We start from the raw sequence: 21164 nt of genomic DNA, 5'->3' as shown, positions 1-21164 counted from the left end.
CCTTTTCTCCAGGTATGCTGTCTGACCCTGAGTTACTCCAGCTTTTTGTGTCAATCGTTGGAATTGAAACAGATTGTTCCACAAGACAGTTGAAATTTGGACCCATAACTGCATTTTTTTGGGGAGAAAGTAAGTGGATTTCAGGAGGTTGTTATTTATGAGATCGTGTTCAGCTATAATAAAGTATTGCTGGAGAACAAGTTAGTTAAGGGCCTGTTCCACTTTCACGACCTAATTCACGACCTTTTTTACTCGTGGACATTTTTCATCATGCTAGAAAAAACGCCTCGAACTACTTGTTGCCACGACCTACCTACGACCTCCTACAACCTCGTGACGACCATGCTGCGAGTATGAGTCAAGGGCAAACTCGGCAGAGGTCGGGAATTAGGTTGTGAAATAGGTCGTGAAAGTGGGACAGGTCCTTTAGTCGCTGTTCCAGGAATAAGCAGAGGACTATCAGGCCGTCTTGCTGTGGAATGGGAGAGAGGGCTCAATCTGCTGATAGATAATTCCTCTGAATATGGCTCTTTATAACCGTCCCTGGGTTCTAAATATTGCACAACGCACAGAAAACAAAGGCGAGGCTTCTTTTGGATCAGCTTCAGCGATGCTGCTATTCCCCTCAGGCGCAGGTCCATCATCAGAGACCCACACACACCTGGCCACTTTCATTTCACTCCTGCCATCGAGAAGAAGGTAAACTAAGGAGCCTGAAAACCGTACCGTTCAGGTTCAGGAGCAGCTTCTTTGCTACAGCCATCAGGCCATTGCATCCTGCAACCTCCAAATAAGCTCTGATCTGCATTGTAGCTTTGGGGAATATCAATTTTGACTTTGCACCACTTTTGTTTATTTATTGTTCAGTTTTTTACATATACTAAACTTTGTTGTTGTTATGGGTTTTAATGAGTCGTATGTTGTGCTGCAGCAAGTAAGAATTTCATTGTTCCGTTTCTGGACATATGATAATAAAGTACTCTTGACCCTTGACCAATGTGTGAGTCCTGCGGCCGGTGGCGGCGCTGCTGGGCGGTCAGGTGCAAAGATCCTATAGCAGAGCTCCCGCTATAAGATCTTTGGTCAGGTGTGGGTCCTCCGGCCGGTGGCGGCGCTGCTGGGCGGTCAGGTGTGGGTCCTCCGGCCGGCGGCGGCGCTGCTGGGCGGTCAGGTGTGGGTCCTCCGGCCGGTGGCGGCGCTGCTGGGCGGTCAGGTGTGGGTCCTCCGGCCGGTGGCGGCGCTGGCGGGCGGTCAGGTGCGGGTGCTGGTGCAGGTGCGGGTCCAGCTGTTGCGGGGCTTCGGCGAGTGAGTCGAGTCGAGTGAGTCGTTGGGCGCAGAGAGCAGCGACGGGATGGAGAGGAGAGTTTGTGGAAGGGGAACGGGGGCTGATGGAGGTGACGGAGGAAGACGTGGGCAGCCGCCAGGTCCACACCGACTGCCAGCGCGGTGAGTCTCCGTGGACGGACAGACAGACAGAGGAGGGAGGGACCGCTTTGTGTCCGCGGCTCCGGGATCCCGGCGCCGCCCCCTCGGCCCAACGCCTCCCCGACCGACCGACCCGGGGGAAGAGGAGAGCGGCGACCTGGGGCCGGCGGTGGAAACAAGGGAGGAGCAGGGAGGTTGATTAGTCCCGATGTCGGGGGTTATGGGGCGAAGGCAGGAGAATGTGGTTTGGTGGGAGAGATAGACCAGCCATGATTGAATGTACATTTGAAGGGCCGAACGGCCTAATTCTACTCCTATCCCCTATGACCCGGTGTGGGGCGGAGAGGAGGAGGATGTCCGCAGGGGGACGGGAGCCGAGGAGGATGCTGGCGGCGAGGGCCAGGATACTGGAGGGAGACGGGACGGTGCGGAGAGCGGCCGAGGGAGGGGGTTGCGAGGAGGAGGAGTTGTGGTGAGGGGCAGGGAGTTAGTGGGGAGGGTGTTGGAGTAGAAGATAAGGATAAATGGTGGAAGCGAGCGGTGCAGGATGCCGGGGGAGAGAGGAGGAGAGTGAACGGGGCAGCTGGAGAGGAAAGGGTTTACTGGGACGGGGAGGTGTAGTTTGTCGGGGGAAGGGAAGTAGTTGAACTGGATGTGGTTGAAGAGGAGGAGATGGGCAGAGTTGGGTGTAGTTGTCAAACGGAATAAGGTGGGGCAGTTGGATGGAGTTTGACACCATTGATGGGACAAATTATGGATATTGTGATGTTTCCCCATGTCAAGTCGTATGTGGGTTGTGATGGAAATACTGGAAGAAGTTCGGTTGGAGTTTTAGTTTGAGAAAAGCATGGAAACGGGCTTTTCGGAACACCAAGTCCACGTCGCTCATCAATCATCTGTTTACACTAGTTCCATTTTTTTTCTACTCCTTACATATTTGTGGGTAAATGTATAGAAGCCAATTAACCTACAAGCCCACACTTCTTTAGGATGTGGGAGAAAAGACGAGCACCCAACCCCACGGGGTTTCAGAGAACACATAGAAGGCACCCGAGGTCAGGATTGAACTTGGGTCTCTGGCGCTGTGAGACAGCAGGTCTACCAGCTGCACCATTGTGCAACCCATCACCCCCTTCTCATCCCTGGTCCCTTCTCCTGGTGCCCTCCACCTCTCTCTTGAACATCCAACATCCTGCCCATCGCCATACCATTGGTTTGCCGCGGCAGAGAATCTGGTATGCGGAAGAGGTGCTTGGTATTTTATTGCCAGAAGACGGTGTTGGGTACCTCGGCGTGGATGCCTGATGAGGGGCAAGGAGACGTGGCCGGTGAAGCTGTGATGTGCCAACATCCACAACTCTCCAATTTATTGTGCTCTTGCGCAGAACTATTCTCAGACAAAGCTATGATGCAACCCAATAGTGTGTGTCTGTAGAAGTTGGTATGAGTCATTGCAGGCTTGTCGAATCTCCTTAGTCTCCTAAGGGAGTAAACTGTTTAGACCGTAGCTTCAATGTGAATGGACAGATTCTTGGTAATATTGAATGACAGATTCTTGGAAATATGTGCCCATGATCTTGAAGCTCTTGGCCAATTCCACTTCAGCACCATTGACGCTGATTGGGCAGTGTACACCACCACACTTAATGCAGTTGATAACTAACTCCTTTGTCTTGCTGACATTGAGGGAGAGGTTGTTGTCTCAACACCACGTCACCGAGCTCTTTATCTCCTTCCTGCACTCTGTCTTATCGTTATTTGAGCTATGGACCGCCTCAATGGTGTCATATGCATATTTGTAGATGGAGTTAGAACAGAATTTAGCTGCGTAGACATGAATATAAAGGTGATATAGTAGGAGGCTGAGAACACATCTTTGCTGTGGCGAATGTTGACGGTCAAATAGATTACAATTCAAAATTAACAGTTAGTCAAGAGTTGAGTCAAGAGTGTTTTATTGTCATATGTCCCAGATAGGACAATGAAATTATTATTTGCTGCAGTACAACAGAATATGTAAACATAGAATATGACATCAATAAAATGTGAGGTTAAATATCCCATTGGACAGGAAATGCACTCATGCTGTGGCCTACAGTATATTTTTACATATCAGCTTCTTGTGTGTTTGGTTAAGGGGGGTGCAGGAAATGTTTTGTATAAATCATGTTTTAACTAGGGAAATACATTCTTCAGGGTTTGAAAACTGAAAACTAGCAAATGATACAAATAACCATTAAAACATTCAATATTCCTTCTTTACCTTCCCTGTTGTGTTTATCTAACTTTGCTTTAATCACTTGATTTGGAGTCATCGGCCTGTAGTGCGTAAAACAAGCTTTCACCACCATCTTCTGCTTCCTACCTTGGAGCCATTTCAGTATCTATTTGGCTAGTTATCGCTGGATCTCATGCGATCTAACCTTCCAGAGCAGCCTACCATGTAGAACCATGCTGAATTTCATGCAGACTCCATCCGTGTCAACATCAAAGCACTGTATCAAATGTGAGACACTTTCTCTCGCTGACGAAACCATGCAGACTATCTCCAATCAACCCCTGTCTGTCCAATACACACACACACATAATTTATCTTTCAAGATCCTCTCTAGTAACATTCCTACCACAGATGTTAATGTTGCTTGAGGGATAATAATGAACCTAGAAACAAAGATAGTGCAAAGCTTTCTGGATTCTGCACCTAGAAAATATCTGGCCTTATGTTTAAAGCCAAATTTTAAAATTCTACTGCCTGGAATATTCTTTTTAATTTATTTTTTTGTCATTCCATTCCATCACCGCAGAACTTAAAAGGCTAAACGATAATTTGCCCAGTGTGGAGATTCTGGGTCAACCAAGATTCTGATTATAATCTGCAACCTGCTGGGAAAGAACATTTCCATCTGCTCTGAGCATGGTTCTGATATCTGAGCAAGCTGACAAGGGCTTTCACACCCTGGGGTGTCTGGATGCTAGCCTCCCTTCTGGCCAGCATTCAGGATTCTGTCACATATCCGACCGTATCCTGGAAATCATATGAGCAGTAATTTTTGATTTTCTTAGTTTTCTAATTTATCATTATTCAGGGTATTATTTATTAAATACTTCAAGCTTGAACATGGAATAATTTAATCATTCCATGATAAGCTTGGATCAGAGTTCAATATTCAGCCCCATTTAAAACGTATCCGATAATGAGAGACCACCTGTTAGTTTAAAAGATTATTTATTAAGTTGAAGTGCTAACATTTAAATGATTTCTGATTGATTGCAGTCCATATAATGTTGATTGAATTTTGACCCAACTGTAAAAAGAAGCTGATCGATTGGATCTCTAAGATATTCTTGTTTTCTCACAGTTCTTCTTGAAACTGAATGCTTTAGTGAGCCAGGTGCCAATATTGACCTTGGCATGCAACCTGAAATAGAAAAGGAAGAACTTCATGAGGAATTAGCCAAGGTAAGCTCATTACATTGTCAATTCCTTTGGTAAAAAAAACATTGGTATGATTGTGACATAAATCAACCTGGAGACATGAGCCACAGCAAATGCTGGGATCGTAAGTGGAAAAACAGTGCTGGAGGATCTCAGTGGGGAGGGAATGGACAGACATTTTGTATCGCAAGATCCCACACTGATCTCCAGATTCAATATTGATATTTCTTCAAATGATATTCAACGTAATGTGTTTGGTCAAAAACATTTTGCCCCTATATTAAAATTAAGCAGCACACAGAGTCCCTGGCAACCAACATGTACCATTTACGCTAATCCCTTATTCAATTTCCCTTCATTCCCATCAGCTACAGGATTCTACCAAGGGGCAATTTGCTGTGGCCATTTTACCCACTAATCCTGCACATTTTTGGCATGTGCGAGTAACCCACGTGGTTGCAGAGTGAGAGTGCAAATTCCACGCAGAAGCAATGGAAGTCAGGTCCACCAGCTGTACCACCTTGCACATTGAACCAATAGTTATTAAAATACGGCTTTGCTTGTAGGGTCATGTTTGTTAAATATTTGATTGGAATCTTGTGGAACAACTGATAAACTGAAGCTAAATACATATTTGCAACCAAAAAGGGAGGGGGAAAAGTGTTTGGAATCTAATGTAAAAGAAATAATTTTGAGATTAATATGACAGAAACTAAGACTCCAAACAATGAAAACCAACTGAATGCAGGCTGTTAAAGTATGACTAAGGTATGATAGTGTATTTTGTATATTAATATTATGATCTGATATGTTGTTCTGAAGTTAGTCTGAAAAGCTATCCGATAGCTTGTCTTTTTGTTGTGAACCATCTAATTTGCAGGCCATCAAAAATAAATGTAGCTGATTACAGCCTTTGTGGTTGTTAAAAAGGTTCAAATATTGTGAGTAAATGTGATTTAAATTATCCAAAAATTCATGCCCAGTTCAGTATTAGTGTTCCCTTTCCACAAATTCTACAAATAAATGCCTGTTAATTTTTATAATTGTCTGGCATTGAGAGTATATGCACCCAGGTGCACATGATTAGTCTTCTGAGGCCTGTTTTTGTCATTCATACTTGCGTAATTCTTCCCTGCAGATATCCCTTTTTTTTCCCAGAGGAAAATTAGTTCAACAAACTTGCTCTCCTTTCTTTTCTCTCAACTATACATTCTGAGATTCTTCTATCTGTGCAGTTCCTAATTTGCTCTCCTACATCTAGTAAAATCTTGTTTCAAGAAAACCTCTAGCATCTGTTATTCTAATCATTCCCTGAAGATCCTTCATCATCTTCCTTGCCTCGAATCCAAATTGCACAGACATTAATTGACTTGTGCATTGAGAAGATAGTTTAATTTTTTTAAATTATCCAATCAAAGTGTTAGTAAATTTGCAAACTACGTTAAAATTGGTGGTATAGTGGACAGAGAGGAAGGATATCTAAGTCTATAACAGGATCTTGATCATTTGGGAAGGCAGGCCAAGGAATGGTAAGTTAACTCTGTAACAGGTGTGAGGTAATTGCACTTTGGTATGCAAAACAGGGCAGGACTTCTTTAGTAAATGGTTTAGAAAGCATTGTAGAACACAGAGATCAGGGACTACAGGTGCATGGTTCCCTGTGGCAGGTCAGGTGGGCATGCAGATGAAGAAAGTGATGAGACAAGACTGCAGATGTTGGAATCTTGAGCCAAACACAAAGTGCAAGAGAGTAACTCAGCGGGTCAGGCAGTATCTGTGGAGGGAATGGAGAGACAACGTTTCAGGCTAGACCTTACTCAGACACATGGAATAGGAAAGAGAAAGTTGGAAAAAAATTGGTGAAAATAGGGCAAAGCTTGGCAAGTGAGAATTGGATATTGGTGACAGAAGTGATTGGCAGATGGGTGGAGATAATGACAACGGCTTTAGGTGAAAAAGAGACAAAGGATGAGGAAAAGAAGAAAAATAAAATGGAATACCAGAGGGAGGAATATGGGTGGAAGGGGATTGGGGGGAAATGGGGTATGAAAGAACAGATGGGATGGGAGATGAGTATACTTGGGGTTGGGGAGAAAGAGCGGGATGACTGGATGGTGGGAGAAATGGGTGCGCACCAGTGAGGGGTAGCGGGCAAAAGAGAGATGGGAAGGGTCAACAATTGAAATTGAAGACTATTGATGTAGTTAGGTTGTAAGCTACTCGAGTGGAATATGAGGTGCTCTTCTTCCAGTTTGTATGTGGACTCACTCTGGCAATGAAGAGGCCAAGGACAGAAAAGTCTTGTTGAAAACCTTTCTAAGACGCAAATTATGTTTTGGATTGCAAAATGATTGCATTAATTTTATCTAGTGGTCTACTTCTAAGGAAATTGTATTTAAAATGTTGAATGGGTTCGCCAAATGGAAAATAATAGTGTAAACTATTGAGATTTCTGGTTAGCATATATCAATAATTTCTCTTTCATATCAGCTAGAAGAGGAAATTTCTGCATTGCGACAAACCCTGATTGCCAAGGAGAAGCATCTTGTTGAAATAAAGCAGAAGATGGGTATTACCCCACTGAATGAAATAAAACATAACTTAAGCAAAAGTTGGCATGATATGCAGACTTCTGTGATGTAAGTTTTTGAGTAATCGAGTTTGCCATTTGGTTTACCTTAGAGTACATGTTCTACTTAAAAATGCTTAACTTTAATTTTAACAAACAAATATTTCATACTTAATGCAAAATTTATCAGTTGATATACTGATTAAATTCTGAAGGGTGTAGCTTTTTTTTTTAAAGAGATGCTATTAAAGTGCCTTGTTAACATTGCTAAGGTAAATGGTCTCCGGGTGTATAGATGAGAAGTTGGATGCTGTACTTGGGTGAGAATAGTTTGGACTTCGCAACAGTTTTATTTTTACAGATGGTTTTTCTTATAATGGTCAAAGTAGAAGTGTGTTTATAGTACTCGTGATGCTTTATACCAGAATTAGTACTGTACACTGACAAAAAGTGACAGCAAATTTTATTTTGAAGAATATTGAAGCACAGATAACAAATGTGCTCCATAAAAATACTGTAATCTATCTAGCTAAACTTACTTCATTTCAATGTGTGTTTATAAATGATGGGGGAAGAACACATCTTCATAAAAAGCACAGGTACACAAAAATGCTGGAGAAACTCAGCGGGTGCAGCAGCATCTATGGAACGAAGGAGATAGGTAACGTTTCGGGCCGAAACCCTTCTTCAGACTGATAGGGGGTGGCGGGGAGTAGGAAGGAAAAAGGGAGGAGGAGGAGCCCGAGGGCTGGGGGATGGGAGGAGACAGCTCGAGGGCTAAGGAAGGGGAGGAGACATCAAGGGCTAACAAAATTGGGAGAATTCAATGTTCATGCCCACCGGATGCAGGCTCCCCAAACGGAATATGAGGTGCTGTTCCTCCAATTTCCGGTGTTGCTCACTCTGGCAATGGAGGAGACCCAAGACAGAGAGGTCAGATTGGGAATGGGAGGGGGAGTTGAAGTGCTGAGCCACCGGGAGGTCAGGTAGGTTCTTGCGGACCGAGCGGAGGTGTTCGGCGAAACGATCGCCCAACCTCCGCTTAGTCTCACCGATGTAGATCAGCTGACATCTAGAGCAGCGGATGCAGTAGATGAGGTTGGAGGAGATACAGGTGAACCTCTGTCGCACCTGGAACGACTGCTTGGATCCTTGAATGGAGTCGAGAGGGAAGGTAAAGGGACACAGTTGCAACGGAAAGTGCCCGGGGAGGGGGTGGTACGGGCGGGAAGGGAAGAATTGACAAGGGAGTTGCGGAGGAAGCGGTCTTTGCGGAAGGCAGACATTGGGGGAGATGGGAAGATGTGGCGAGCGGTGGGGTCACGTTGGAGGTGACGAAAATGACGTAGGATTATCTGTTGTATGTGACGGCTGGTGGGGTGAAAGGTGAGGACTAGGGGGACTCTGCCCTTGTTACGAGTGTGGGGATGGGGAGAGAGAGCAGTGTTGCGGGGTATGGAAGAGACCCTGGTGCGAGCCTCGTCTATGGTGGAGGAGGGGAATCCCCGTTCCCTGAAGAATGAGGACATATCAGATGTCCTGGTGTGGATTATGGAAGAGACCCTGGTGCGATATAAAAAGCACTGTGTTTTTTAATTAATTCTCATCTCATTTATAAAATGAAACACATTGAGCCTGATTTTTGAACTATGTTTTCTTTACTATGTTTCATCCAAAATGCTGACATGGGTAATAATAGAATAAAAACAAAAGTAGTATTGCAGTTAGACAGATGGTGAAGAAAGCTTTTGACCAGTCAGGCAATTGAGTATAAAAGTTGGGACTATATTATGGTTCTACAAGACATTGGTGAGCATTCACTTGGGGTATTGTGTTCCGTTTTGGTTACCTTGCTATAGGAAAGATGGCATTAAGCTGGAAAGAGTGCAGGGAAAATAACTGAGCATGTTGCCAGGACTCAAGGACCTAAAATTATTTGTTACTATACATGAATACACTCGTATTCAAGACCCGCCACGTTTCTGGCAAGCATAGGTCATAGATTATGAAAGGCAGACTCATAGAGTGCCACAGTGTGGAAACAGACCGTTCGGCCCAACTTGCCCACACCAGCAAGATTTAATATGAACCTGAGGGGATTTTTTCCCCTTCATAGAGTGGTAGGTTTACCATCACATGCCGAGTTTTACCTCATCCCTGTCTCTTTTTTCAGGCTTCCTTGCCCCCACTAAGTCTGAAGAAGAGTCCCGACTCCCAAAGTAATCTGTCCCTCTGCAGATGCTGTGTAATCCGTTGGGATTCTCCAGAATATTTTTTTTTGCTTATAACAAATGCTGTCCTTTTTAGTCGATTCATTCACTAATTTTGCGCTACCAGGTAATATGGGGATCAATATGGATGATCTTCCTTTTCTTATTTCTTCATTTCTAATATGGTGATCATGGTTCAGGGAATGGTGCAGAGGGGAGACACTTTAGCATGCAAATAGAAAGCTTGATCAGTTGTACACCCTGTAACAACTTTCACAGATGACTCTGGACATTATAAGTTGATTTAGGGTTTCCTCGTCAAAACAGACATTTCTGACAGTTTTGCAATTTGTTGAAAGCCTGATAATGAATAATTAGCTTGCAAATATACTATTGCTACTATATACTTATCTATATATTTATTACTAAAATTCTCATCTTGTTTGTTAGTATGCGTGTGTGTCGTGAGTGTGATCCTGAAATTACGCCAAAACGGTACACAATAGCGCTACAATTTTTGGCCCACCTTACTCACCATTGTCCTGTGGTGTGCATTAGCCAAGTATCGTTCAGATTGATGGTACATTTTACAAGTTATTCACATTTTAAACTTTACAAAAAGCACTGACAAAATTCACTTCTATCTGCACTGCCCATTGGCAGCGTATGACGTCACAATGGGATCCCGATACTCATTTACATTTAAAAAATCGCGATTTTCTAAAAAACCTGTTTTAATCAAATTCTTGGGGGGGACGTCTCTTTTACCCCAAAAAAAGCGGTTTTCATTGTGGTGGGGTGGGATAGTGGAGAGGTTTCTATTTACATTTAAAAAATCACGAGGGAAAAAAATCCCTTTTAAAAAAAAACATTGTGATTTTCATTGTGGGGGGGTGGGAAGAGGAGGAAGAAAGAAGAGGGTGGGGGAGGGAGTGCTGAGATGAGGGGGAATGGAGGTGGATAGTGGTAGGAAGAGGGTCCGTGGGGTACTGGAGGAGGGGAAGGGAACGGAGAGAGGAATTAAGGGGTGAGGAGAGGAAGCAGAGGAGGGTTGGTGGAGGTGGGGAGCAGGGAGACAGAGAGTAGGGGGAAGGGAGAGGTGGGGTTTATGGAGAGAGGGAGGGAGTGACTGAGGGTAAGATAAAAGATAGGGGGGAAGGGGAGGAGAAGGGAAAGAAGAGGGAGGGTGAAGAGGAGGGGGAGGGAGTGCTGGGGATGAGGCAGGAATTGAGGATAGGGGTAGGAAGAGGGATGCGAGGCGCAGTTGGGGGAGGGTTGCTGTGACTCGTGTCACAACGAGAATCTCTGGCGTCACAGTGGGAACCCGTCACCCGCGCCTGCGCAGTTGGGGACTATGGGTGAGTGGTGGAATATTGCGTTGGGGAACCAGACCTCCTGTATGACATGGACCAATTGTCATCTTTGTTATTGTGCGTGACTGCGTGCATATCTGTGATGGGTGTGATCCGGAAATTATGCCAAAATGGTACACCTTACTCACCATTGTCCTGTGATGTGTTGTATCGAGTTTTGTTCAGATTGATGGTATATTTTACAAGTTATTCACATTTTAAACTTTACAAAAATCACTTTGCCAAAATTCACTTCCATCTGCACTGCCCTTTAGCAGCGTATGACGTCACAATGGGATCCCGACATTCATTTACATTAAAAAAATCACTATTTTCAAAAAAGCTCAGTTCTAATCAAATTCTCGGGGAGAGGTTTCATCTGCAAAAAAATTGTGTTTTTTTTATTGTGCGGGGGGGGGGGGGGGGGGGGGGGGGGGGGGGGGGGAGAGATAAGTGGGAGGTTTCCATTTACATTAAAAATCGCAGGAAAGAAACTCCTTTTAAAAATGAAACATCGCGGTTTTCATTGTGGGATGGGGGAAGGTGAGAAGTGGGGAAGCAGAGAGGGAGAGGTGTTAAGGAGGGAGGGTAGGGGAAAAGAGAGGGAGGGTGAAGTGGGAGGGGGAGGGAGTGCTGGGGATGAGGGGGAATGGAGGAGGATAGGGGTGGGGAAGGGGATGGCGAGGTAGTGGAGGAGGAGGAGGGGAAGGGGAAGAGAGGAGGGGAGGGAGGGGTGACGGGAGGAAGCAGAGGAGGGTGGGGAGAAGGAGGATAATGCAGGAGGTGAATAGGGAACTCAAGTTGGAGAGTGAGATTGATCACATTGATCTTATTTTTTTACATTATTGCCACGTCAGCGCAGTTGGGGGCAATGGGTGAGTGGTGGAATATTGCATTGGGGGACCAGGCCTCCCATGTGACAGGGATCCGACGGGTCTCACCTGGCCCTCACATCACTAAAATTGTCATCTTGTTTGTGTGTGTGTTAGTGTGATCCCGAAGCTACTCCAATAGTGCTAAAACTAAATCTCGGATTTTTGTTATATTTTTATCATGCACACTTTAAACTTTAAATAATCCACTTTTCCACTTGCCCTGCCTGTTACAATGTTAACAAATGACAGAACTCCCAGTGCAGTGGGGGAGGGGAGGAGGAGAAGGCAAGGATTGTTGTTTAATGTTATTTAAACATTGTGTTTAGTGGGGGAGTGGGGTGGAGGTGAGGGGGGGCAGTGAGGGGAGAGGGGTTATGTAAGAATGGAGGGAATGACAGGGTAGGCGAAAGGAGAGGTGAGGGAGGGGAGGAGGAGAGGGAAAAGAAGAGGGAGGGAGAGGGAGTGCTGGGGGATGAGGGGGAATGAGCCGCGCCTGCGCAGTTAGGGGCTATGGTGAGTGGTGGCATATTGCGTTGGGGGAATGGGACCCAAGGGGCTGCACTTGATCTAGTATATTGTAAGAATAACACAAACGTTAAATGAATTTTTGATACTATTTTACAGCCAGTTAAAACTAAAATGGGCATGACATGCTCAATATTCCATATAATTTTTTCTTTATGTTTGAGTCTAGCTGTCAATGTAGACTATTCTTCCCTAATGGGTTATTTGGCAAGTGACACTCTTTTCCATTTGTGCCATTTTCTAGTTTTCAACAAATGAACACAATCCTCCATGTCATTCCAAACGTTGCCCATCCACTCTAGGAAGCGTGAGCCAGATAATCTCAAGAGTTGATGGCATGAGTGCTCTTTACAAGGAAGACTTTGATAACATTCTTGGATCTTTATCTCTGTCCACTGTGGTTGTGAGACAATTCAGAATTGTTTGTCTGTTTTGGGAGTCTAGTGCGGAACATGTGATTGCTCTGGCTGTGTGTCACCTGAGTGTAATTCAGCCCTCAATGCTGGACCCATTGACATGGGAGAGGACACTCACTTTGATATGTTTATTCTGCCAGTGCATTTGGAGGGGGGGGAGGCATCATGATTGCTTTGTGGTACCTGCTAGATGTGATCTGTCTAAGAAGCAGGAAAGCTGTCCGGGATCATTGCTACTGAGTAGACCAACATCTTTTTGATGTCTTTATCTTCTCACATAGATGGTTCAGACATCCACATAGTACTGACTTTGGCCACTTTGAAGCCAATAATGAATTTCATCATTTTTGGCGGTCTTGAGGGAGAGGCAGCTCGTAAGATACGTGAAGCAGTCCACACTTTCCATGGTCTTACCATGTAGTTAATTGTTGGTGTTATGTTAGAACACAGATATAGTGAAACACCTCTGCTTGTGAATAGATGTTTTATCCAATCTTTTGTGATTTCGGTTGGTTTGCTTGGCCATGCATCTTGCCTCCTGAAATAGGCTCAATTGCTTTTTACCAAATTTCACATGTCAAAGTAATGAAAATCCCAAAACAACAATGATAAAGTAGAACGTCAGATCATAATTTATGTATGTTTCAATATAGAAACTAGAACATACTGCTTCACCAGTCCAGTTCATACATTGATTCGTTTCCCTGGCTGGTCACACTGTGGCTATTTGTTGATTCGGCACTAGCTGACATAATGCAGACTTAACATTGTTTAATATTCAATCAAACAATGTTCACCCTTAGTACAAACTTCTACTGCAGATAGAGAAGGCAGGCAGATCGAGTTTAATAACTCGCACTGCTGCTCCCTAATTATGAATGGAATTTGCTTTATGTTATTGCTTTGGGTGCTTGCTTGATCTTCTCAAGGAGATCAAAATGGATAGGGATTTTTGTTATTTCTTTGCACATTTGTTGCAAAATGTGTAGGTACACACATGCATGCATACATACTGGAGTCAGAAATCTCTTTCAAGTCATGGACTTGGAATCAGTGTCTGACTCATCTAACAAGCAGATGCACAGAAAGCATTCAAATGGGGACTGTCTTATTTCATGCCATTGTAAAAGATAAATTAGATAGAAACATAGAAATTAGGTGCAGGAGTAGGCCATTCGGCCCTTCGAGCCTGCACCGCCATTCAATATGATCATGGCTGATATTAGGTGTTGCGTTACTGTTATGTCCTGAAAACACTTGAGTGTTTCCTCAAATTCTTTGCTCTTTCCCCCCCACCTCCCTCTAACCTTGAGATGGTTTCGAATTTATTTACTTTGAAACAATATTTTGCTTTTCCCAAGCTGCAGGAGAGTATGGAACTTTACTTCGGTCCAAGTTGATTGAATGGGACAAATTAAATAGACCAACTGCTGTTTTTCTTTACATTCCAATATGTGATGCTGAAGTTATACTCTTCATTTGATTAAAATAGAAACTAATATTTCTGTAACAAGTTGTGTCATGTCTTCATTTTTTTCCCCCAAAAGATACAAAAAAACACAAGAGACTTTCAATAACACAGGACAGAAGGCATCAGCAGCTATAAATAATGTAAGCTCAACGCTTACTAAGAAACTAGGAGATATGAAGTAAGTTAAAGAGAAAATAATTTTGATTTAATTATTTCTTACGCAGCAATTTTATATATAGAACATACATTGACGTTTATTCTACACAAGCCATGTAAAAATTACCAATTGTATTATGTGGTTTCTCTATCTTTCAAATCTAAGTGTAAGAAAATGTCTGTAGTATCTGTAACTATATTTTCATGCTATAATTATTTTGAGAATATTTTTAGTGTACTGTCTGTGCTGCATAATATTTATAACTAATTAACTGTTTTGCTATAGCTTGCATTACTTCAGTCTACTGCTCCCAAGCAGGTGAGATTAAAATAGCTCAAACATTTTCATTTATCCTTTAAAATAGAATTGTAATTTAACAATTCTATTCTCATTTTGGTTAATTTATTAGTGCATGATCGACTGCAAATATTTCTGAGTGGGCATTTTCTTGATCAATAATTCTTCCTGATATTTTTTCAAGAGTATTATATATCATGTTATAACCAAGCGTGTTCTTATTAACATAAACATTAATTCCACCATTTTGCAATTCTCATTTGCTGAAGAGGCTGCCCTTCGGTACCAAGGACGACTTGCTTCCACTCTGATTATTTGGATTTTGGGGTGCAAAGTCCATGTGGGAACTGCAGACTCTTCTACAGATAGTGTGGATGGCTGGTGGTCAGTTTTGTTCTGTGTGTCCCCAATTAGTAGCTTTGAATTTTTCAAAATCACCGCAGATGCTCATTTTCCATTTTCTGCACTCTGATTATTCTAGACACTGTGCAAATCTTGCAATTTTCAAGGGGGATCTGAGAACATCCTTGCATCTTGTCCTCTGTTCATCTGGGATTATTTTCCAATGACAGTGCGCAGGATGGCGTGTCTTGTTTCAGCAGTTTAGTGTTAGACCTGCCAACAACATGGTCTGCCCAACAGAACCGACAGAGTAATTAGAGGTGGGGAAAGAATGCTGACAACGATTTGCTTACCTTTCAATTAAAGCACATTGTTGGAGGTATTTTTCCTGTGCCTTGAAATGCTTGCTATATATAATCACATTTTCAGAAGCATTTAGGAGGGGCAAGTTTTATGCCAGGTCTGAGATCTTGATCTTCAAATATATTTTTCCTCAGTTGAACAAAGAGTCTGCTGGCACTTTTAAGGTGTTGGTGCATTTCAACATCAGTTTCTATTTTTGCTGAGAAGAAGCTGCTCAGATATGAGAGGTGGACCATGTTTTCCGTGGTCTCAAGGTGAATCTTTGTGTCAAAGGGCAATGTGGTACAATAGGACAGATTTTATTTTGCATATTTTGATGAATGAGTTGACTTTGAAATTTGACTTCTAAGCATATGGAAATGCAAGCATAGTTTTTATACTGCAGCTTGAGTACTGGTCCCATCAAGCACTTTCTTGCCCAACTGTAGAAGCATCTGTGGTTCTCATTTGTGCTCATCTTTTTCTTGCCCAACACAAACCTTCTCTGTTAGATAATTAATGCAATTGTGTTAGCCTTGATTTTTGAAACTCTTATCCTGTCCATTGGGAAGCCAACGTTCAAACCTGGGGCCGGATTGCCGACTGGAAGGTACACAAAAAGCTGGAATAACTCAGCGGGTCAGGCAGTATCTCTGGAGCAAAAGAATGGGTGACATTCTTCAATTTAAACCATCATCTGCAGTTCGTTCCAATGCTATTAACAAGAATCTGTCCTTTACCCAAATAATTTAGCGTAGTAAAATATTGTTATCAATTTATTCTTTCAAGGAAATAACTTGCATTTTACTCCTATTTTGTCCCTTCATGATAGAATTTGTAGTGTTTTGAAATGTGATGTCATTTTTGTAAAATAATGGTTTCCTGATTTGTAATTGTAATTAATTTTATTAGCCAAGTATGTAAACATACAAGGAATTTGACTTGCCAACAGTCATACAAAAAAGCAACAAGATACATAACCACACAAAAATCAAACAGCCACCACAACGGTGTGTGAGAATTCCCAGGTCACACAGCATAAGCAAAGACCCACAGCCATCAATTCAATGGCCGGGCCACACATACGCTCTTTCACAGTGCTGTGACCAGAGTTATACCGATTGCTATCACTTTCTCTGCAGTCCCTGGCCGCCCCAACAGACGGAAAGCCGTCCACACTCACACTGGACTCCGGGATGTCCTCATGGAGCCATGTCCTCGCAAAACACCAAGATCACTGCACTCATGGCACTCCCTCCGAGTCCTCACCAGTGCAGGCAGCACGTCCATCTTGTTTTTTCGGCGACCTCACATTCCCCACTGATGGAAGGCAAATAGCTTATACTTTCTTTCCTCCTTTTCTCCTGCGGTCGGGGCGATCGAAGCTCCCGCATTCAGGGCATCGAATCTCCTGCGGTTGTGGCTCCCGCAGTCGATCCCTAACAAAGGGACCGCCAGTTTCACAATATTAAAGCCGCAGTGCCGACGGAGATACGATGAAACAGTCGCATCTCCTTCGAGGAAAGAGATAAAAATGATTTCTCCCAACCCCCATAATACAAAAACTAACGGTGCACTAAAAACATACAAGTAAATAGACCAAAACAGCAAATGAAGAAAATGACGAGACAGGCTGTCAACGCTGAACTAAAGTTTAGCAAACTTTTTTGGAGATTTAATTATCAATTTATAATGTTCACTATGATGGAGCTATGTGCTTTAAGTTGTCGATGTGTAGAATACGACTCGAAACATTACAAGTAATTAGTAATTGGTATTACGGTAACAAGTATGAGGAGGGGCTTGAGGATCAAAAGTTTACATGTAATATTTCCATTTCCCAGTCAACGATAGATTCTGTTTCCATGATGTAAATAAGTAAACCAATGCAGTTTTGCATTTCCTTAACATTCCTGACTAAAGAGTGTTTAATCATATTTTTTTATGTTTAGAGCAAACAATTTGATTTTGTTGAAAGGAACTATTGAATGTAAAACAATTTCTTTGAAGTGTTTTTCAAGCTTAATGGGGCCTTAATTAAGGTAATCTAAGTAAATTGTACAAACAAGTAAAAATAACTTCATCGCATAAGTTACTCCTGTTTTATGAACGCTAGCATTTTAAAGGAATCCGGGATAACCCAGCAACTTTAATAAGTGTCCTGTGATAGCATCAGGTGTTTATAGAGGATACCAACCTTACTGACTGCAACATATGGGACTCTATTTCAGAAAGGCTGAGAATCACAAATCTGTTTGACTATTTTACATTTAATGTGTTCCAATCTTTAGAATCTTTGAAGCACAATTTTGAAATTAGGTGATGAGACAAACTGGGTATTAGTGAGGTGAGCTGTGAAAAAACTTCTAGAAATATGTAAATTAGTGGAGAGGACAGACAAACGCGTGTAGTATGTGAATTCAATTAACGTGAATTCATTGGTTTGTGTCCTTCACATAGCCTCCACAGTACCCCAGTACATGTGACAATTATAAACCAAAACCATACATGCTTAAGCTTGGAGTGCACGGCTTAGATATTAAATGTTGTGGCCAGGGCTTCTACAGGCCCTACCACATTATGTAATTCACAACTCAAGGACTTTATCGTAGCCAGGCTTTTGTCAAGAGTATGGGAATGAACTTTGTCTGTTACTGCATGGAAGATCCATTTTGACAATTGCTGATTGGTATATAGGAAGGCGAAGGCGGCAACCAGGGAAATCTAGGGTTGTTTATTAATGTTTAAATGTCAGTGAAAGATTGGGCTAGTTTTTACCTCTCTTATTATCTGTACTCGTCCTTCAATGTGATTGGCTACTCAGCCAGCTTGAAGACATTAATTGTGGCTGGATATCCTCTAGAAATGAAGCCTCACAGTATACAATGTAAAACAGGGGGAAGTCCATGCATCTTTCAAGTCAGCTCAGCCATTGGTGATCTGTATATCTGGTATCCTACCTCTAGTAATTCAGTGATGATTGATTAACAATTTGAGTGTATAAGAAACATGGCTTTAGAGAAAATCTAGGGCAGCTAAATTAGTTTTCTCAGTTAGATAACTCCAACAAAGACCAGGTGTGGATTATTGATGTGTACCACTTCATTTAATTTGTTGTTAAGTGGCATTTTTCAATGAATGTTTTAATGGTGGCTTATTTTTTCACTTGACTAAAGTACATTTGTTTTGTTTTTCTTAATGCTTCCATGCCAGTTACCTTAACCTGCATTCAATTAGCATGCCTGCTGTGAGGTAATGTGTGTTGTGTTGGTAGAACAGAGGCATAGCTAAGTTTGAAAACTGTTAGTACCATCTTAACTTTTGGATAAATGTACTTGTAATTTTAAAAAGAACTTAGATGTTACAACATTTTCTGCAAAAGTGTTAACATTTTTCTTTTAAACTATTTAAAGTAGTGAACTGATGACAAGTAGTATTTATTTCTGGTCAATTGTATTCCGATTAAGTGTGGGTGAGTGCTTGTCAGTTAAAATGATAAAGCCAGAATCAAACTAGTTTCAAAGTAAATACATGGGGATTTGTACAGTTGTAACCTTAATTACTATACCCCACATATTGAACAAAACAAATTTGAGACATCCACCTGTACCCCGTTTATGGTACTGCAATTATTGATACAATTAGTCCATAAACTCTGAGGAGTTACTGGGCATAATAATAGAGAGTGAATTAGTAGCTGCAGATATTAAGCAACTATTTTTACATTCATGTTGTAAATTGTCACGGTGCAAAGATACAAGCTTAAAAACCAACTTTCAGGGTGATTTATTTAGTAAAGACAATAGAAGCAGAAACAAGGAGCTGCATTACTGATTTACAGAACAGGACCCATACTGACCTTCCAATCTGTTTGTCGCACTATTGTAATCAGGACAATTGATTTATGATTCCACTAAAATATACAGTCATGTAAATGATCATTCATTAATATGGCAATGATCATTTGTTAATTACATCTACTGAATATTATTAGTTTAGCATATTTAGGTTATATGTTCTAAAACTTATTTAATCGCAAAATAGTATTAGCATTTGATTTGGTAGCTGCTCTGACCCATCACTAGTCTCATTGGTGAACCTATGCTACATTATAAATAGGATAATGTGTTTACTGTTCTGTGTTATATAGTACAATACCATTTAACATGCATGTTGACGGATAGATTTACAATATGATATTTGAAAGGTTTTCACTTTGTTTTTAAATGTTACTATTTACGCCTATATTTGAAGAACACTATAGGTCTGTCAATTACTACTATAATTATGAGTCATTGGATGTGGAATGACTCACAGATAGTCGTAGGGTGGAATTCTGCTAAGTGAATTCCGTTTTATATGAATGAACAAGTGAATGTGGCAGAAGAATTTATAAAATAATGATTCTTGAAAGCTGTTTAGTTGGCCCATGCATTCATTAAACACAAATCATTGTTTTCTATTACCGCAGAAATTCAACTACTTTCAAATCCTTTGAAGAGCGGATGGAAACTACTGTCAGCAGTCTGAAGGTAATGATTTTACTGGCAATGTGGTGGTAGCATTGGCACACCTCTCAAACCTACCCAATGGCATTGATTCGACCTAGGTATTGCTGTGCTATATATAAATAAAAAATAGCTTTACCTTCATTTGTATATATGACATTGTGATGTTAATACTTTAAAATTTAATTTGGTAAATATTGCATAAAATCTTGACTAAGAATTATTTTAAAAGATTGTCAAAAATCGAATTACTAAGCTAATTTTACATTCAATTAATTGGAAATGAATGTTGGAAAGAACAAGTATAGTGGAGACGGAAAATAGCTGAACTGAGTCCTAATCGGAGGAAGTATGGGGGGTTTGTGCTGGGCGCTAACCAAGCCCATGAAATATAGAAAGGGGGAGAGTCAAAAGTGCAATACCCAATTGTGACAGTAAGGTGGCAAGGAGCCCTTTCCTGCTCTGTACATCAAATCGTTCCCGATCTTAACTAAACTGTTTCTGTCTCTTGATAAATGAAAAAAGATTGTAAATAATATTGGCTTTTTATTAATGTAGTGTAAAGTTGGTGGTGTACCTGCCAATAGCGGTGGAAGTTTTGAAGATGTGTTGAATTCTGCTGCAAACGCCAGTGTTCAGGAATCGAGCTTGGGGTATCGGCATACTGAAGACTTCGGACCTTTTTAAATGTCTACTTTTTGGTATTACAAGATTTTGTTTAAAATAGTCTCGTCGTTCTATTCTGAACAATTTCAGGAAGAGACACTCGACGACACAGTAAATTATTCAACAAAACAGCAGGGTTCTACATTTTATTTATTAAGCATTCAGTCTATGTTTTATAGTTACTTTACAACAGAATGTTTCACACCAGCTTCTTTGACCAAAGCCTGTTTTGTGAACTTAATGTCTCATTACCCAGTCTTGACTTCATGAACAATATATTGTTAAATGGATACAAATGTAAGCAAGAACCTGTTTTATTGCAAATATATCACATTCCATTGAAATCCACCATGTGCAATAATTCTGTGTTAATGTAAAATTGGTGCTTGCTCAGTCAGCACATTCCTTTCCAAGATTAATGTTAAAAACATTGTGTATGCGTAAGTACAGATTATTTGGAAACACTACTTTGTGGTCTGTATATCATTTGGCAAGCTAAATGATCAAGACAATTTGGTGCCTTAAATAAAAAGATCAAATGAATTAATTGCAGATATTGTCTCAATTACTTTA

The 21164-nt window shown here is 41.6% G+C and overlaps 2 protein-coding genes across 5 annotated transcripts in view; one reads left to right on the top strand and one right to left on the bottom strand.

The window, feature by feature from the left end:
* The first annotated feature begins 1294 nt into the window (after positions 1–1294).
* Positions 1295–21134, top strand: tpd52l1 (tpd52 like 1). 4 transcript variants are annotated; one of them, XM_055635673.1, is made up of 8 exons: positions 1295–1446; positions 4785–4885; positions 7352–7500; positions 14356–14457; positions 14722–14754; positions 18631–18669; positions 19889–19949; positions 20484–21134. In XM_055635673.1, the coding sequence occupies exons 1-8, from the start codon at positions 1389–1391 to the stop codon at positions 20610–20612; spliced, it is 672 nt and encodes a 223-aa protein (XP_055491648.1). In that variant the 5' UTR covers positions 1295–1388; the 3' UTR covers positions 20613–21134. The 4 variants fall into 4 exon arrangements, with proteins under 4 accessions (XP_055491648.1, XP_055491649.1, XP_055491650.1 ...); XM_055635676.1 differs by lacking the exon at positions 1295–1446 and adding an exon at positions 1601–1619; XM_055635674.1 differs by lacking the exon at positions 18631–18669.
* The window catches only part of hddc2 (HD domain containing 2), a 38563-nt gene continuing 22033 nt past the window's right edge, over positions 4635–21164 (bottom strand). The window contains exon 7 of the mRNA XM_055635677.1: positions 4635–4844. The gene's annotated coding sequence lies outside the window, so the exon portion shown is untranslated. The remainder of the gene's footprint in view (positions 4845–21164) is intronic.

This window comes from Leucoraja erinacea, chromosome 5 (assembly GCF_028641065.1).
Source record: "Leucoraja erinacea ecotype New England chromosome 5, Leri_hhj_1, whole genome shotgun sequence".
Classification (NCBI taxonomy): domain Eukaryota; kingdom Metazoa; phylum Chordata; class Chondrichthyes; order Rajiformes; family Rajidae; genus Leucoraja; species Leucoraja erinaceus.
This window is presented reverse-complemented; position numbering and strand designations above follow the sequence as displayed.

What these genes read in the sequence shown, in the direction of transcription:
- tpd52l1 (XM_055635673.1), top strand. Translation starts at nt 1,389, where the DNA reads ATGGAGGTGACGGAGGAAGACGTGGGCAGCCGCCAGGTCCACACCGAC. An exon ending in CCACACCGACTGCCAGCGCG is followed by an intron (nt 1,447 to 4,784) that starts GTGAGTCTCCGT and finishes GTTTTCTCACAG; the next exon opens with TTCTTCTTGAAACTGAATGC. An exon ending in AAGAAACTAGGAGATATGAA is followed by an intron (nt 14,458 to 14,721) that starts GTAAGTTAAAGA and finishes GTTTTGCTATAG; the next exon opens with CTTGCATTACTTCAGTCTAC.